The sequence below is a fragment of the Marmota flaviventris genome, chromosome 16 (assembly GCF_047511675.1).
Source record: "Marmota flaviventris isolate mMarFla1 chromosome 16, mMarFla1.hap1, whole genome shotgun sequence".
In the NCBI taxonomy this organism is placed as follows: Eukaryota; Metazoa; Chordata; class Mammalia; order Rodentia; family Sciuridae; genus Marmota; species Marmota flaviventris.
Genome location: NC_092513.1, coordinates 58,108,265 through 58,127,810, shown reverse-complemented (window position 1 = coordinate 58,127,810; position 19,546 = coordinate 58,108,265). Strand labels below are relative to the sequence as shown.

The following is a 19,546-nucleotide window of genomic DNA, read 5'->3' as shown; positions in this document are numbered from 1 at the left end:
GAGAAAACATTTGGCATTTAGTTTTTTTAGGATTGGCTAACTTCACTTAGCATTATATTCTCCAACTCCATCCATTTACTTGCAAATGCCATGATTTTATTCTCTTTTAATGTTGAGTAATATTTCATTGTGTATATACCACATTTTCTTTATCCGTTCATCTACTGAAGGGGACTAGGTTGGTTCCACAGTTTAACTTTTGTGAATTGTGCTGCTATAAACACTGATGTGGCTATGTCCCTATAGTATGCTGTCTTTTAAGTCCTTTGGGTATATAGACATAGGAGTGGGATAGCTGGGTCAAATGGTGGTTCCAAGGAATCTCCATACTGTTTTCCATATTGACTGCACCACTTTGCAGTCCCACCAGCAATGTATGAGTGTACCTTTTTCTCCACATCCTCACCAACACTTATTGTTCTTTGTATGTATTCTTAATAGCTGCCATTCTGACTGGAGTGACATAAAATCTTAGAGTAGTTTTGATTTGCATTTCTCTAATTGCTAGAGATGTTAAACATTTTTTTATATATTTGTTGATTGATTATATATCATCTTCTGAGAAGTGCCTGTTCAGTTCCTTGGCCCACTTGTTGACTGTTTTTTTTTTCTTTTTGTGTGTGTGTGTGGTTTTTTTTTGTGTGTGTGTGTGTGTTTGTTTTTAGCTTTTTGAGTTCTTTATACACCCTAGAGATTAGTGCTCTGCCTGATGTGTGAATGATAAAAATTTGCTCCCAATTAGGCTCTCTATTCACTTCACTGATTGTTTCTTTTGCTGAGAAGAAGCTTTTTTTAGTTTGAATCCATCCATATATTGATTCTTGATTTTAATTCTTGCTCTACAGGAGTCTTATTAAGGAAGTTGGGCAGGGGGGATGGCTAATCCAACATGATAGAGATTTGGGCCTACTTTTTCTTCTATGAGATACAGTGCCTCTAACTTAATTCAGAGGTCCTTGATCCACTTTGAGTTTTGTGCATGTTTTTGTGCAATTCCAATCAAAATCCCAATGGCATTCCTCACAGAAATAGAAAAAGCAGTTGTGAAATTCATCTAGAAAAATAAGAGACCCAGAATAGCTAAAGCAATCCAAGAAGAGTGAAGCAGGTGGCATCACTATACCAGACCTTAAGCTATACTATAGAGCAATAGTAACAAAAATAGCATGGAATTGGCACCAAAATAGACTGGTAGACCAATGGTACAGAATCGAGGACAAAGAGACAAACCCACACAATTACATTATCTTATATTAGACAAAGGTGCGAAAAACATACATTGGAGAAAGATAGCCTCTTCAAAAAATTATGCTGGGAAAACTGGAAATCCGTATGCAACAAAATGAAATTAAACCCCTATTTCTCACCATTAGTTTTCAATAGAGCCCTTTGCTTTGGGATCAAAGGCTGTTTTGACCAGTTACTTGTAAGAAGGGATTTAAAAAAATAGTAGTAGTCCCAAATTGTAAGGGAAGTTGTGGCTGGGTAAACCCCCCTCACCTTTTGAAATGTGAATGGCAGGCTCCTAAGGACAGTCAGCCTGCCATTGTCATGAAGAGCAGAGAACAAGGACAATTGACATTCAGACCCTTCCCTGAGCTTTAAGAAACTATAAGAAGCAACAGGATTTTCCAGGGATTACTATGGAAGTCCTATGGTAGCAGCAATGAAATTTCCAAATCCTGAAGACTCCCAGGGGATCAAGCCCAGCTGCTCTCAGCAGTAACCCACTCATTAACAACCCCAATATTGATTTCTTTTATTTCCTAGTTAAAAAAAACTCACTTCCCCAATTAAAAAAAAAAATCACCTGTACTGAAATTCTAATCTTAAGGTCGGCTTCTGAGGTAGCCCACACTAGGACAAACTCTGGCACTTAGCACTGTGCCTAGCAAAAGTTATTGCCTTAATAGTTATTTACTGAAAGAATTAACATACTTTACAAATGAAATCCTACCCTAACATTAACCTCTTTGCCCAGTTTAGTTATTCGGAAGCAATGTGACTAGACTGACTTTTACTTCCCATCTGGATCCTTACTAGTGTACAACTCCATTGGGAAATCCACTACAATTTTTAAAAAGCAAATTTGTGTTCTGGTATATGGCACAATTTCACCAAAATGGAAAGTACAGATTGCAGACTGGATCATCCTGACTTGTTGATCCTTTTTTGAAATATGAGACTCCCCTTCTTGTCAGACTTCAAGTTTTCATTTTGCAATGAAAGATAAGGCTCAACAGGTACATATTGAATAAAATAGCATGGTGATGTAAGGTCATATTAAAATTAAAATTATTAATTTGGAGACATCTTTTAAACAACAAGTCTGATAGGGACCTAGTAAGTGGAATTCAGGAAGAAAGTGCTGGTTGCCATACCAAAGGCAAAAGACATAAGATTTCCAAATTTACCCCAGGAGGATGACACTTGGAAGGTATCCTTGTCTGCTGGTTCTTCTGGGGCCCTCTGTAGACCTGTTCAGCATGAACGTGGGTCAATACATTTATTAGGTCTTCAAAGTACCATAAAGTAAGGGAGGAAGGGCTGATTAGAGGATGCCTCTTAGAGCAAGCAGGCCAGGAGAGCTCCAGGCACTTTGGAATCCAGAAGCACTTGACATCTTGGCAAGTTAGAGAACATTCTGGTATTCAAACAGTTATTTTGATTTCCAATTTAACCTCTTCCCATGCCCTCTTTGGCTGCAGTGGTTAGGCCAGGAGCCTACAGCAATCTTGAGTTGGTTCAATTTGCTTATTTTGAGGGGGATGGATCATTAAAAATAAACAAGGAACAAAAATAAGATGTTTAAAAGTTACGCTTTACTGAAGCAGTCAAAGTATAAAAAATTCTCAGTAAGAGTCATCTCAGACTCAAAATGGCAACGTAAAATATTTCGAGACATTTCTTGATTCATTCCCCATCTTTCTTTCTCCCCCCTTGCCCAGCACTTCGCACCAGCCAGATACAGAAATCTGTTTATGTTCAAACCCTAGTTTCAGTGTGACCGCTGTCTTCCACGACAGCCGGCGGCTCGCACACTGGACGCCTAGACACCACGGAGCATAAAAGCGAGCCCTGCTTCACGGGTGCGGGGGGCTCAGGACAGGGGCGATTGTGCCCCACGGGGCCGCCCAAGCGCAGGCTGGAGCGTGGTGGCTCCAGCTCCTTTCCCTGGCCTCCGCCAACTTCCCAGCCTGCGGCATGGAGCAGCCCGCAGCCCTCCGTAACCTCCAAGATTATCTCGCTCGCCTTTCCCGCAGACGCGGGGGAGCGCAGGCCCTGCGACTCTGGCTGAAACTGGCTCTGCTTGGCGACACTGCCAAGGGGCGCCAGGGACGGAACCGCCTTGGCCGTGCCCGTGGAGCTGCAGGCCGCTGGTCCCGCCCCGCTGCTCTCTTACTACTCACGGGTTTTGACTCGGAACAAACTTCTGACGAGGCGCAGCCCCTTCCACAGCCGCCAGCCACTGAAATAGAAGACGCGGTTGGGGCGAGGAGGGGCAGAGGGTAGCAGCCCTGCAGCCCGCGCGGGTGACGCCCGCACCCGTTGTGGCGGACGCCTGGCCACCCCCTGCGGAGCTCCAGAAGGCGCTGGGCGCGGGCGCCCACGCCCTCTAGCGGGCCTCAGAGGTGCGGAGTGGCCTTGACGCGGGGCTGTCCTCAGCTGGCCTGCGGGGCCTCGCCATTCAGGGAGCAAGAGCCACGTGCGCAGCGGGCGCTGGCTCGGACATCCGCACGCCGCTGCTTTGGGTGGCTTGGGGCTGATCACAGAGAGGCGGCGGGCAGGACGCGCGCGGCCGCAGCCACGGCCAGCGCCGGCGGCTTGGGTCCTGAGTAGTGGAAGGAGAGCGGCGGGGGGCGCAGCTGCAGGAACCCAGGGAGGATTTTGGCTCCGCCGGCGCGCCCTCCGTTACCTCTCAGCAATGCAAGACGCGGAGCGGAGCCAGGAGCAGGGCAAGAGGACCCAGGACGCTGGATTTCGGAATTCTTTACTGGCATTTGGGGAGTTTGGCTCAGGCTTTGCTATTTACGTGTCTCTCCTCGCTGTGTGAAGCCCCAGCTCCCGTCCTCCCTCCGCCTTCGCGCGCCCATGCTCGGCCGCCTCTGCTGGGGAGCTGCCTGGCGCGCACTCAGCACCGTGAGAGGACTTGGAACTTGTCTGGCGACTTTGGTGGGACTTGTGCTAACTGCTACAGGGTAGACGTTTTCAGGTAATCACAGCCGCTCTTGGGGCGAAGGGTTCAGAGCGAGGTATCCGGGATCCCGGAACCTCCCAGGTAGGAGAACTGGAGGAGGCCGTCGGGCTGGCCAGGGACGCGGCGGGTCAGGCACCGTGTCTGCGGGTCAGCGGGGCACAAAGCGAGGGCCCTGAAGGGAGGGCTGGCGCTGAGCACCCGGGCGGGTGGAGAGGGCCCGCCTCTAAGACTAGTCCTGGACCCGGGACCCCCAGCTTGGCCCCTCTCTCTCCGCGCCCTGGGCTAGTGCTTCGGTTTGGACGCCCGCCACTTCAACTCTCTGGCCAGTTCCTAAAGAACAACTGAAAACTTTGCCTGAAGTTCTCAGCAGCCGCCGCCAGGCATTGGCGCTGCGCTGTCCCCTCAGACCCAGAGCAGAGCCGGGGGAGGGGGGCGCGGTGTCCAGGTGTGCCCGCGTTGAACACCCTGACCTAACCGCAGCTTGGGGGGCGATTTGACCTCCCTGCCGACCCTTGCCCGAGGTGTCCGGCGACCTAAGTAGGTCCCCGCGGTCGCGTTGCGTCTTGGGAGAGCCTGGACGAGTTTTCCTTGTTGGTTTCAGAGAGGTCTCCGCGATGGTAGAAGAAGCGACAGCTCCCCATGCCTCAGAGGTGTGGAGCCACACTGGACACCCGCTCCTAGTTCTTGGCCCCCTGGTGGAGCGCCGCATCCAATGTCAACTTGTTAACCCTGCAAGGCTGCATTGGTTGTCCCACGTGGAGCTGGGGGAGGGACTGGCAGTGTGTGAGCGGACAAGCACCAAGCACGTACTAGCAGGCACGCTTGGGCGTTGGAAGCCCTGGTGGAGACAGGATCTTCAACCCCAGATGGGGGTCAGGAGCGAAGCCAAACCTCGCATGGTGTTCCAGGGTTTACCTCCAGAATCCCCTTTTTGTACCTGAAGGACCCACATGGATGGACAAATGCTGGCAACATCTTTACTCTTTCCCATGCTTATTAAATGAGCTTCATTAAAGTCTATGCACAGTGGTGGGGGCGGACTTTCTTCTTTTTCTCTTAATAATAATCCCCTCCCCCCGCTATTTGGTTGTGTTGGGTGGGGAGGAGGAAAGATTTAGTTACCAGCTTCCTAGTCCATAATCCATCCCCCAACCTTTGGTGGGGGGAGGGGTGAGAGCGGGCAGCTAGCAAGGGCAGGACATAATTAGTGGATGGGTGTGTGTGAGAGAAAAAAGAAGAAAACAAGATGAGTAGAAAAGAATTGTATACGTCAGTGGGACAAGCTTTGCAAATACTAGCAGTCAAGGAATTCTGCTCTTAATCCCTCTTTGGTGACAATTATGTGGGTAGATCCTGCACTTTAGCAGCTTTCCATGGCTGTGAGGAAGGCTTGGGGTACTAGGCCTGTGTTGATGGGAAACTGGGTTTGCACTTGTGTAAAGAGTGTACACAAGGATCACTTGGAGTCCTTCCAGATGTTGCTGCCCAGAGCCAGGCATGGTGATTATGAAGTCCTGTTATCTTAGAGCAGGGTCCAGTAGCATTCCCTTGGTTTGTGACTGTGCTTTGAAGAGCTTTTGTTCTAAAAGTGGAGTTCCTAAAGGGGGTTGCTTGGGCCAGCCACAGCAGTATTACTCAGGATTCTGAGAAATCTGCAGATTCCGTGGTCTTGAGTTAGGAACTACAGGTTAAATTCTTAGCAATCTGTTGAAACAATCCCTCCATGGGATTCTGATGGACCTGGAAATTTGAGAAGTCAGGGATAGTTTACACTGTTGTAAAGTTGAACCCTTTATTATCAGACTCCCTTCATAAGAGTTGAAAGAGGACTAGGGTAAAAGAGAATGTGCATTCATTCACTTATTGTTTTTTTGACAAGCACTGCCGAAATTCTGGCAATGGCCATGTGGATTGTGCTATGACTGTTAGATGAGACCACTAGTGTGATACTTCAAATAGTAGTCTTCCCTGAGGAAAATACTGATCCAACTAGTTGTGAAACTATAATACAAAAAGTCTCTGGGGCCAGGGTTGTGGCTCAGTGGTTCTAGAGCGCTTGCCTAGCATGCGTGAGACACTGTGTTCGACCCCCAGCACCACATAACAACAAATAAAATAAAAGTATTTTAAAAAGTTTGCTAAAACTGAATGTAAAATTCTAATTAAAAATTGATGTAATATTTATTGGAAATTTCTCCAGGTTGATACGAGGAATAGAAGACTTTTTTCTTGGTACCGGGGATTGAATCCAGGGGTACGTACGTACGTAATGACTGAGCCACATCCCCAGCTCTTCTTATTTCTTTAATTTTGAGACAGGGTCTTGCTAAGTTGCTGAAGCTGTCTTTGAATTTGAAATCCTCTTGCCTCAGCCTCCAGATCCTCTGGGATTCCAGGTGTGTGCCACTGTACCCAGCTAGAAGATATTTTTTGGCTTGTTGTAATAATGGTATAACCCAACATGCTTATTAAAAGAATGCCTTTAGTTCAAATTAACATTTCTTTCACAATTACTATTTGTAAGTCCCATTAATGGTGTGGAAATAGGCAAAGATAAGAAAGATATAGTTAACACACTTTGAAAAGGTGTCCATCTATTAAGAATTTCTAGATCTTAACTGTAAAGAAACAGAGATTTTCTTAGGAAAGAATGGAAAAATTAATTCATGTAAGAGTTGGAGTTTTAACGTGGAAATGTGAAACTTTGGAAAATACACTCTCAACTTCCAGATGGGGGAAAAAAAGGATTTCCACTGTATGTCTGAGGTACTGACAATGTACAGCCTTAATTAGAGCCCAATTTTTCTCTTAGCCCCAAAAGACATTATTGCATCTCTGTCACTTAACACTCTGGGTAAATAAAAATGATTGAGTTGTTTGTTTAATGGATTTCCTGGAATGCATTCAGTGAGACTGAGACTTTGAGAAGTACTTTCAGAGTGCTTGACACAGGCTGGCTAGCCTCCTGCTGCCTGTTCCTTCTGCTGTCATTCAAAGCTGATCACTAGGTGTAGCTGCATCCCTTAACCCACCTGCCTGAGCCAGGAAAGGTCTGGCCTTTTCCATAGAAGACTTTCTGAACTTGATTCATTAACAGCTAAAGAAGGGAATGATAGTGGACCTCAACTGTTTGTATATGTACCTCTAAATCCTCATTATAAAATTAATTTTTTTAGTGAAAGCTGTAGTTCTGTTAGTACTAACTATTGTATAGTTTGTTGTAATTCAGCACTCACCCAAATACAACTTTAGACTGCTCTGCAATAATCTTATTTTGTCTTTTCTTTTTTGGCTGTATGATATGTTGCTGCTAGTCTACAAGACAGAGGTAGAATTAGAATAGGTATTCTTTATTTGCTGACCTAGTAGGAGTTCATGTTCACCTTTGGGTTCTTCTTGTGGTAGACCAGCAAAAGCAGTGGAGTGAAAGGCTCTGTGTAGGTGTGGAAAATCTTTAGGAAGCAGCTTATATATACTGTGTTGACATCTGTAAGAGATTACTTCTCTGACACTGAGGATTTAAGTATATAATTCAAGAAATCATTAGAATTTTCATGGAAATCTGATTCAGTCATTTTTTTTTTCCTGCTTTAAGCTCAGAAGACTAATGAGGCATTGAACTTTTTTTTTTTTTTTTTTTTTTTTTTTTTTTTAATATGGAGCACAAATGTTGGGCCCTGGCTTGGAAGCAAGGCAAAGTGGGGAACCCCGTGGAAGCAGGCTGTGGTTTACCAGGACTGGGGCTCTGGGGAGGGAAATGGCCTCACAGGCTAAAAGACTGAAGATTCAGGACACATAGGAGCAACTGAAGAGAGTGAAGAACTCAGACTAGTCACAACTGCTGAGGTTTTAGAATCTTCATGGAAGGAAAAGGACACCCATTAACAATGATTTATCTCAATGTGCAACAGCCTAAGCTGAAGCAAAGCATTTACTTTTTATGGGCTGCAAAGCATAAAAGCTTATAGAGCATCAGTTTGTTTTCAGTTGAGTGAATATTCATTTTAATCTTTTGCTCATATTCAATATGCAGAAAGCAGATTTATTGCATACAATGAAAAGAATGTGTTTTAGTCTGGGTTTCCCTGGAAGTCAGAGGCCTCCTGCCTCTCCCTGCTTCCTGCTATGGGATCACAATGGGTTTACAGATGGGCCTGGGACAGAGGGAAAAAGGAATTAGATCACACCCTTTGGAAAAATCTGTTTTATTGGAGCCTCATATTTGAACTTTCTTTTTGGTTTTGAATAACTTGAGGAACTTTGCCTCATGTAAAAATCACATACTTGAAATTGAAACCTCATATTCTGTCTAGATATATGATTGTAGAGATTTAAAGTATTCCTTTAAAAATAAATACTGATGATGTACAAGTCAAATAACTGAACAGTGTCTGGCCTGTAGTACTCAGTAAATATATGTTGAATGAATAAGTATGATTGAATGAAGTTCCCTTGGAGAAGAAAAATATAAAATTACTTAAGCTTACTGCTGTTTTTTTTTTTTTTTTTCCTTTCTGTCCATTGTAACTTTTTAAAAGCATCTCCAAGAACTTTAACAATAGAACCAGGTGTGGGCTTAGTGCAATTCCCAATTTATGGGTGTATAGAGATTCAGTCATTAAATTTAAAGGGAAAAGTGTTAATTAAATATATAAGCTTGCAATTTTATCTGATAAGAAAATTATAAGTCAGTTACTAAAGTAGAATTTTGATACAATACTTATCACTAAAAGTGAATTTTTAGTGTGCAGTAGATTTATTATGATTCTACTCTAGGAGGATTTGATTTAGTCATCGAGGTATTAAAGGAACTGTGATATCACCATAAGAGGGTTCCATCACAGAGAATAATATATACTGTCTGCTGCCTTTTGTTTCAGATATAGAGTGAAATTAATTAGAACTCAGATGGCAGCCTGGTAACACGGGGCTCGTCTTTATTGTAGCAGGCATGTTCTCCTTGCTTTTCACTCAGTGGGCACCTCGCACGTGATAAAACTTAATAAAAAAGGTGACTTTGACAACAATCTCATAAACTGTGTTTCCTACTTCTATGACATTTTTTTTCCTCCAAAGGTGACCTCTATCCTAATCTCTAACATTATAGGTGAGTTTTGCCCAGTATTTGAATTTTGCGTAAGTGGACTCGCACAATATATATTCACTCATATTTTAAAAGGTAAATTAAAGCAAAATTTTCATTCTTATAAAAATTTGTCTGAATACAATTTTTTTTGGATTCTAAGTGGCAAAAACTGAACTAATCTAAAAGAGATAATTGCAATCCCTATTTTTTCTTTTTATTAATTTTAATTTTTTAATTTGTTCTAGTTAGTTAGAATGGAGGTACTTCCTTGACTTTTGAAGCTTGACTGCTGAGTAGGGTGTGAAATTTCCGAAGTGAGTCAGGGCACCAGCATCCATTGGCAGGGGCGGAAAGGTGTGGCATCTTTCTGTGCCCACCACTGGAGCCATGTTACTTCCATAACTAAAGACATGTTAACAGGAAAAGAGCATCACACTTATTGACTTATAGTTTGAGGGGAAAAGAGAGCCTTTGACAATGAAGACCCAGGGAAAACTTCCTGTTTGTTGCTGAGGAATGGTCATCATGTAGAAATGCATTTGGATGGAAGGTCTGATCCAATGCTAATGGATAGTGAGGAGAAATGCAGCAGGCCTGTCTGTTCAGATTCTTCTTGGCCTGTGTGGCATTCCTTCCTATAGGCACAGGGCAGGGCCCCTCTGGAATGACAGTGGAGAAGGGAGAGTGGTTCCAGTTTCTATGTCCCACCTTGGTGAAGAGGAATTATGGTTTCTCTGACTCACTTTGAGGGAGAAAGGCAAAAGGCAGGAGAAGATCAGAGAGAGACCCCACTTCTGAAGTCTAGGCCTTCCATAGTCTTTAGTTAAAGTACTCAGCAGACCAAAGCACCAGATTTTGAGGGTATCCTGTTCTGAGCACAGACAATAAGTTATGGATGGGAGTTTTCCCCCTAGTTTCACTCTCAGTTGCCATTTGCATCTTTTGTGTGGGTTTTTAAAGAGCCTATCCCTTTCTTTCAAGCAATGCTCAGGGGGCAGGGAGCCCTGAGAGGCTGACTGTTGGGGATCCTTTGATACTGACCCTTGGCAGATTGTGGGTGTGCCCTCTCCAGACAGGAAGCTGTGGAGTCCAGGCCATGATGTCAGCATGGGGGACCCTGGGGCACAGTCAGAAATACAGAATCTCCTGATCTGATCACTTCTTGGTTTTTTTGAATTGTTTCCACCTGTGAGTAACTGTGTGGCCTTGTTGTGTCATTTCATTTCACTGAGCTTCAGTCATCTTTTCTGGAAAAACACCTTGCAGGTATAATGGAAATACTGAGGTAGAGAACCAGTGGGTGGCGTCAGGGGCTTCTTGAGGTGACTGGCTCTGTGTGTTTAATGGTCAGAGTAAGAGGAGATCCACCTGTTCCTACATCTTCCATGCAGGTTGTAGGTTTAACAGCATGAACTCAGTTTCTATGAATCAAAAAGGACTGAATATTGACAGTATTTCATGTGGTTCACATTCCTGAATCCCCTTCTCTAGGTCCAAGACTTTGATGATTGGGGCACTGGGAGGTTGTAGAAGAGACAAGAGACATATATGCATGCACATGTAGTTACATACATATGTAAGTTATAAGCATATGTAGGACCTACTGAGTGGGGAAGTCTGCAGAGACCACAGAACCCACTAGAGAAGCACCCTAGATGATGTTGCGGCTCATTCAAATTGAAGAGCTACAGGGACCCTGCCCTTCTGCAGTATTAAGTAATCTTCTCTGGCAGGTGTTAAGAAAGCATGAATGTCACTCATGAATTTTTACATACTGTTTGATTGACCTGAGAGTTTGAAGCAGAGACTTTCTGATGTCAGAGAAAATTAATTAGGAAAGAAAGCATTTTATGGTTTATTTTCCAACTCGGTGACTGTTAGTTAAATATGATATCACCTGGAATTTGGGGGGATATAATGATAGGATAAGGACAATTTAGGGTAATCAGAACACCAATGACTTTAGATCTCTAAATTTGCAGATCTGAGCTGCATTTTGAGATAACTCATTCAGGGAAGATCATGAGATAAGATATTCTGCAAAGTATTGGGGGAAGATTATTTTCTAGAACTTATTCCTTTATTTCATGTTCAGTGAAACATATGGACACTGTGGAATCATTTGCCTTATTGGCCCTGTAAGCATAGATGTTTTGAGTTCCTAGAAGTCTCATAGACCCCAAAATGAATGCACCAGTCTGTAAGCACTTGAATTTTCCACTTCCTTATCATTTTGGTCAAGGAAGAATGGTGCTTGTCAAAATGCAGTTTCTGGGAAAGGTGGCTCATTAAGTATTCTTTCATATGACATCTCTAATAGGATGTCATTTTGATACATTGGCATCTTTGAATTCAGATTTCTCACTTGTAAAATGAAGACATTTGATTCAAGGATCTATAAGGGTCTCTCCAGCCACTTAAAGAGCATGAGGATTGTCAGGTACTTATATCTTAGTTCAGATTAGTTTGTCAGAAATCATGGTTCAAGAGAATGGTACCTGGATCTATGGTCCCTTTTTGCTAGGTGACAATGGGAGAACTGTCTAGAACATGGGGAACCATCTGAGAGTTTACCTGACAGCATAAGGTGGTTTGCTAAGGGTAAGTGGGTGCTGAAAGGCTGTTTCTAGGACTTTTGATGCTTGGCACATTTACCGTAGATTAGTTCTGCAAAGATGCCTGCAAGAAAAGTTTATTCTACCTGTGCTTGATAATGTAGTCACCATTCACAGAGCCACCAAAGGTTTTGCAGTAGCAGCAGTGGAAGGTTTTGGTTCTCTATGTAAATTTTGACAACATAAGTAAGCCATGTTTCAGGGGCCTATAATTGATAGTAATAATTTTTTCATCAGATATTGAACACTAATTAGGTGCTAGGTCCCATGCTATGAGGATATGATATTCTCAAATTTATTGCTGCTCTGTAGCAAATAAAAAATTGGTAGAGTATCCACAGAGGCTTTGAGAGGTCAGGTTGTCTGCACTTCTGACCAATTCAGGTCATCTGAGTACTGTTGTGATTTCTCCCTCCCAGAATAGACTTGCCTTTTCCCAACTTATGCTTTGCTGTGATACTATCTGCTTATATTAAGTGTGCTTTAAGGAAAAGCATTAAAATGTAGTATCATTACTATGTTGTTGAGTGATGTTGTATTGCATAATTTGAAAAAAAAAAATCTGTCTGATGTCCTTCTGGGAAGGTTTCTTCCTGGACCTTAGTTCCAAGAAAAGATGTCATTCTCTTGAACTATTAGTTTCTTCTCAGGAACACAGTGAATGATACAACCTACCAATTCTTTCCTTTTAGTGGGCTTGTAGAAAGACAGTTTGAAATGTGTGTTGTCATAACTATAACTTTTAAATTGAGCAGCAAAATTAGCACACACAGGGAATCAGACAGGGAAACATCAGACAGGGAATGTGTTGGCTTTTGTAAGAGAGAAGGTCATGGGCTAGCAGGGCTGGTCTCAAGGGTTAAACACTGTTATCAGATTGCATCAACAGATTCTAAGTCTTCTTCTCTAAACATCTTTCCTGTCTCTGTGATCTTTCTGAGGAGTTCCAGGCTAACTCATCCAAATCCAAGCCCAGTGGGAAGAGAGATTCCATTCCCCAGTGGAACACATTGCTCCTGTGAATGAGCTCCAAGAAAAATTGGCTGTTCTCCCTGCAAGAGGGTGGGTATAGGCAAAAGGGCAACGAACCATTCCAGGCAGTCATTGCTCTATAGATCCTGGTTTCTGGGTCCTTTTCCCTGCCTGATTCTTAGCCTCCTCTTCACTTCTCTCACCTTATTCTAATATATCTGATGTATTTTATGCATCATTATAAATGCATTCAATCTTTTTGGAACTGGGTGGAGGTGGCAGAAAATAATTGCGTTCCATCTCTTGCCATTTGAGTCAGAGTTCCCCCAGTAGGACTTTTGTGTATGTGCGTTTCTTTTAATACTTTTTTTAAAAAATATTTTTTCTGGTTGTAGATAAATACCTTTATTTAATTTATTTATTTATCATTATGTGGTGCTAAGCATCAAACACAGTGCCTTATACATGGCAGGCAAACACTCTATCACTGAGTCACAACCCCAGCCCTCTTCTTCTTCTTAACAACACCATGCAACTCATTCATCACTTGCTAAAGATTAGAACACTTGAGTGGGTACAGAGATTCTTATAGCCTACTTGAATAGTTCCCCCAATTTATTGTTTAAAGTATCAAAACCTTTGGGTTATGCCAAATTTTACATAGCTTGAAAAACGTAATTTGTTTAAGCAGCATTGTATGTGAACAGATTGAAAAAAGAAAAGACTCTCCAAGTCTTTGTACCTTTATAATCAGTATAACTATGAACGTATTATATTAGCTATTGCTATGTAACAGACCATCCCCGAATCTATAGACTTAAAGCAATTTACTGCTTTTCATGTTCCATGGTGGTTCTGCTGATGTAAGTTGGGCTTGGTGTACTTTGTGTAGCACCTTCTCAGCTGATCTTGGCTGGGCTGTCATGAAGTTTTGGGGTTGGTTGGCTGGGATGGCCTTGGCTGAGCCATTTGGATGCCCCTCCATGTGCTCTATGATTCTCTACCTAGTAGAATTTCCAAAGAGAAGAGTAGCAGTGCACCAGGGCTTCCTGGCTCATGCTTTGGAAGGGTACTTTGTGTCTACCCCTCATTCTGGCCAGAGCCGGTCCCAAGGCTAGCCTAGAATCAAGGGTGGAGACAGATCTCATACCTTGGTGTGTGGGACTGCAGGACCACATGGTAAAGAATGTAGGTACAAGGAGAGGTGGAGACTTGGATCCTATACAAGGATCTGTTTGATCTAGTGCATATGATCTGAGATGCTTCTGCCTTATAGAATATGGTTCAGAAATTGCTGGCAGGAAGAAAAACAGGAATTTGGGGCCCAAAGAGTTGCATTGAGGGGTCAACATTTTCACTTACTGTCATCTGAAGGGGGAAGTTGTTGACCCCCAGTGAACCTGGTTGCTTATCTACAGATAGGGTCATCCAATGCCATGTGGTTCATGGGTGTGCTCCAGTGACTCTTACAAACCTTGTGTCTCTGGGGCTAGGTGAAGGTGTGATAATAGCCCGATTTAATCTAGTTCTCCTCCTGGATGTGCCCATTTCCGGTTGTGAGTCACATGGCCCTGCTAGATTCTAGGCACAGTTGTTCATCTGTGAAATGGGAGCAATGCTTACTTGGCCATCCTGTGAAAAACACAGTGCCTGCTGTAGCACAGCTGCTGTTACCACTACCAGAGCCCTGTGACCACAGGATAACCTCGAATCATTGCCTTGTACTTTTCCTTTCTGTCAAGCCCCAGGGGTTATGGTTTTCCTCAGTCACAATATTCTTCTATTTGTAATTCTGATTCATAAACTTGCTACTATTTTTCCTCATATCTCTAGACAGTTGCATGCCTTCTAGGTGCTAGGTCCTTCATATGTCATTTACTTACTCCCCCAAAACTAACCTATAATAGAATAGTAGCATTGCAGGGTTTTATTGGAATTGTAGGGTTTATGGAACTGAAGCTTCAGCACATTTCAGGATGTTTTTCAGACAGTGGGCACAGTTGATTTCAGATCCCAAAGCATGTTTTTCCTTCTGGCTTTTGATCTTGTCCCGACCTATTGAACCCAAATACACATGTTGTAATTTTGAACCATGGCTTTATATTTAGTGCAATTCTCATGTCAGTGTTAAAAACAATTGTAAAATTGTCATAGCCCAGTATTGCAATGTACTTACTGCTATTTTACAGCCCTCTGAGATAGTAAATTTGAAGGAATAGTACTTAGTTTCCTAGGAACTTGAATTAAGTTAATTGAATTTTTTTTTAATGTGCAGAGGAGTGCAGAATGTTACTTTCCCTTTTTATCTAGATAAAATTGGATTTTTGCGATTTCGTGTGTTTTGCATCTGAATCTCTGATTAAGGTGAAAGGTCTAAAATCTTGCATTAGTGGTTATGGGGGCACAATGCTTCTAAGGTCAGTGATAATTTATTTTAAGACCTTTCAAGTGGGGGATTCCAAGATGGCTGCGAATAGAGTGCATCACACCCCGTGTACCGCGACACTGAGAACGTGAATAACGAGTTAGAATGACAAAAAGCTATCTTGTCAGGAATTTACAGCAAAATCGGGGTGCACCGAAACCTAGAGGAAGAATTTCCATCACCGAGGACAGGTTATTGAATCTCAAACGCGAGCCAACTGTGTGACCGGAGATCCAGGCTGACTGATCCGCTGCACGCCACGCGGCCCGCCCCGCGGCCCGCCCCGCCCCGCGGCTACAGACAGCGGGGCGCTGCCGAGAAGCGACCAGCAAGCAGAGAGAAACGGTGCTATGGATTCTGTGGAATCCTGCCGGCTGTGCCCTCACTGAGCTCCAGGCTGAGTTCGGGGTTTGAGACGGGGAAGGAAGTGGTCCAGTTCTATCCCCCACAACGGAAAGTCCACCAAGGAATCCAGCGGCCACCATCTTGGAGAGATGACGTCACCACCGCCAGTTTCTCACAGATTGCAACAATAAAACAGGTGTGTGTTACTCAGCCCATCTCCCATACATCGGGGAATTCGCATAAAATCTCTCCCAGGCTTTCCGGGGGAGGGATTATCAGAACGAGCCTGCATAGAGACGCGGGGAAAGGTAGAGACACTTGACCTCCAACTCCCCCTCCCATCAGCAGCGAAAACGAAACCTGTCTTGCCGGCTCTGGGGGAGGGGCAAGCAGAAAAAATCAAAACAATAGGGTGCCGATTCCCAATAGCCACCCTCCACACCCAGCAAACCACAGGCCCAGAGTACAGTTTGAACTGCCGAGAGGCATCACACAAGGGAAGGCCGGGCTAGCAGGAGAAGCCAGGGGACTAGAGGCTAGGCCCTCTCTACTGGGTGGCTAGAGACCGCCCGCCCGCCGGCAACTGCCCGCCCGCTGCCCGCGCAACTGGGTGGCTGGAGACCGCCCGCCTGCCGGCGACTGTCCGACCACTGCCCACGCGACTGGGCGGCTAGAGACCGCCCATCCGCCGGCGACCGCCTGCAGCCCCCGCGACTGGGCGGCTGGAGACCGGGCGGCTGGAGACCGACCGCCCGCCCGGTCGGGCGGCTAGACCCCGAGGTGCAGCCCAGCAGGTACGGCGCAGAGACTCTAAGAAGAGGTCTATAGCCAGGCCTTCATGAAGTAGACAACCGGGAGCTGAAACCAACCAGAGACAGACCAGTCCCACCCCTCACTTCGGACACCCCGGCAAGGAGCCTGGGGCCCACCATAGCAGAGAGGTGACGTCACCGGAGTTTGGCCGACGGAATTCCTTCCCAGCAGAATCCACTTTAGCAGGAGAGAGCAGAAACACAGCAATCAAACAGAGCTGGAAAGTAACGTGAACAACATGAAAAAACAAGGGAAAAAAGGATTACAAACAATGCAGGACAACTTAAATCTACAGGAGGACCTCGAAGCATCATAAACATGGATAGGGAAAGAACTCAAGGCATACCTAACTCAGATGGAATGGAATATTAGAGAAGACATGAGACAACAAGTCCAAGCAATGAAAGTATATTTTGAAAACGAATTAAACAAACAAATTCAAATGGCAAAGAACGAGCTTTACCAGGAGATAGAGATTTTAAAAAAAATCAAACAGTAATCCTAGAAATGCAGGAAACTATAAACCCAATTAAAAACTCAAACGAGAATATTACAAATAGTCTAGATCAAGTAGAAGTCAGAACATCAGATAATGAAGACAAAGTTTATCAACTTGAAAAGAATATAGTCAACACAGAAAGGATGCTTAAATCTCACGAGCAATCTGTTCAAGAGATATGGGATGTCATATAAAAACCAAACTTGAGAGTCATCGGGATAGAAGAAGGTACAGAGGTTAAAACCAAAGGAATGGACAACCTATTAAATGAAATAATTCTAGAAAACTTCCCAGAGATGAAAGATGGAATGGATTGCCAAATCCTGGAAGCTTACAGGACCCCAAACATTCAAAACCGTAATAGATCAACTCGAAGACACATAATTATGAAGATATCCAACATACAGAACAAGGAGAGAATATTAAAGGCTACGAGAGAAAGGAGGCAGATTACATTCAGGGGTAAACCAATTAGGTTAATGACTGATTTTTCATCACAGACTTTGAAAGTGAGAAGACCCTGGAACAATGTATTTCAAACGCTGAAAAATAATGGATTCCAACCAAGAATACTGTATCCAGCAAAATTAAACTTCAGATTTGACAATGAAATTAAAATATTTCATGATAAACAAAAGCTAAAAGAATTCGAAGCCAGAAAACCAGCACTGCAAAGCATTTTGAGCAAAATACTACAAGAAGAGGAATTGAAAAATAGCACCCAAAACTAACAGTGGGAGGTATCTCAGTAAAGGGCGAGAAAAATAACCAAAGAGGGAAAACTAGCCAAACTAAAATAAATAATTAAATAAACATGACTGGAAGTACAAACCATATTTCAATTGTAACCTTAAATGTTAATGGCCTAAATTCACCAATCAAGAGACATAGGCTAGTAACCTGGATTAAAAAAACAAATCCAACAATATGCTGCCTTCAGGAGATGCATATGATAGGAAAAGACACCCACAGGCTGAAGGTGAAAGGTTGAGAAAAATCATACCACTCACATGGCCTTCAGAAGCAAGCAGGAGTGGTCATACTCATATCAAATAAAATCAACTTCAAACCTAAGTTAATCAAAAGGGATAAAGAAGGACACTATATACTGTTAAAAGGAACCATCCACCAACAAGACATAACAATTATCAATTTGTATGCACCAAACAATGGTGCTGCAACGTTCATAAAACAAACTCTCCTCAAGTTCAAGAGTCAAATAGACCACAACACAATAATTATGGGTGACTTCAACACACCACTCTCTCCATTGGACAGATCCTCCAGACAAAAGCTGAATAAAGAAACTATAGAAATCAATAACACAATCAATAACCTAGACTTAACCAACTTATATAGAATATATCAACCATCATCAAGTGGATACATGTTCTTCTCAGCAGCACATGGATACTACTCAAAGATAGACCATATATTATGCCATAGGGCAACTCTTAGTAAATATAAAGGTGTGGAGATAATACCATGCACCATATCTGATCATAATGGAATGAAACTGGAAATCAATGATAAAAGAAGGAAGGAAAAATCCTGCATCACCTGGAAAATGAACAATATGTTACTGAATGATCAATGGGTTACAGAAGACATAAAGGAGGAAATAAAAAAAATTCTTAGAGATGAATGACAATACAGACACAACATACCGGAATCTATGGGACACAATGAAAGCAGTTTTAAGAGGGAAATTCATTTCCTGGAGTTCTTTCCTCATAAAAAGAAAAAAACCAACAAATAAATGAACTCACACTACACCTAAAAACCCTAGAAAGGGAAGAGCAAAACAACAGCAAATGTAGTAGAAGACAAGAAATAATTAAAATCAGAGCAGAAATCAACGAAATTGAAACAAAAAAAAAGACCATTGAAAAAATTGATAAAACTAAAAGTTGGTTCTTTGAAAAAATAAATAAGATCGACAGGCCCGTAGCCATGCTAATGAAGAGAAGAAGAGAGAGAACTCAAATTACTAACATACGGGATGAAAAAGGCAATATCACAACAGACACTTCAGAAATACAGAAGATAATTAGAAAGTATTTTGAAACCCTATATTCCAATAAAATAGAAGATAGTGAAGATATCAATAAATTTCTTAAGTCATACGATCTGCCCAGATTGAGTCAGGAAGACACACACAATTTAAACAGACCAATAACAAAGGAAGAAATAGAAGAAGCAATCAAAAGACTACCAAGCAAGAAAAGCCCTGGACCGGATGGGTATACAGCGGAGTTTTACAAAACCTTCAAAGAAGAATTAATACCAATACTTTTCAAGCTATTTCAAGAAATAGAAAAAGAAGGAGCTCTTCCAAATTCATTCTATGAGGCCAACATCACCCTGATCCTGAAACCAGACAAAGACATTTCAAAGAAAGAAAACTACAGACCAATATCTCTAATGAAATTGGATGCAAAAATTCTCAGTAAAATCCTGGCGAATCGAATACAAAAGCATAACAAAAAAATTGTGCACCATGATCAAGTAGGATTCATCCCTGGGATGCAAGGTTGGTTCAATATACGGAAATCAATAAATGCTATTCACCATATCAAGAGACTTAAGAACC

General features: G+C 42.9%; 2 protein-coding genes across 5 annotated transcripts in view; both read right to left on the bottom strand.

The window, feature by feature from the left end:
- LOC139702195 (receptor-type tyrosine-protein phosphatase gamma-like) overlaps positions 1-3,559 on the bottom strand; it is a 146,434-nt gene extending 142,875 nt beyond the window's left edge. For all 4 annotated transcript variants that reach the window (XR_011704784.1, XR_011704785.1, XR_011704786.1 and 1 more), the window contains exon 1: positions 3,411-3,559. The gene's annotated coding sequence lies outside the window, so the exon portion shown is untranslated. The remainder of the gene's footprint in view (positions 1-3,410) is intronic.
- A 12,974-nt stretch (positions 3,560-16,533) lies between these two features.
- The window catches only part of LOC139702159 (spermatogenesis-associated protein 31E1-like), a 66,432-nt gene continuing 63,419 nt past the window's right edge, over positions 16,534-19,546 (bottom strand). Inside the window, exon 8 of the mRNA XM_071602599.1 lies at positions 16,534-16,671. Coding sequence (XP_071458700.1) covers positions 16,534-16,671 — 138 coding nt within the window. The remainder of the gene's footprint in view (positions 16,672-19,546) is intronic.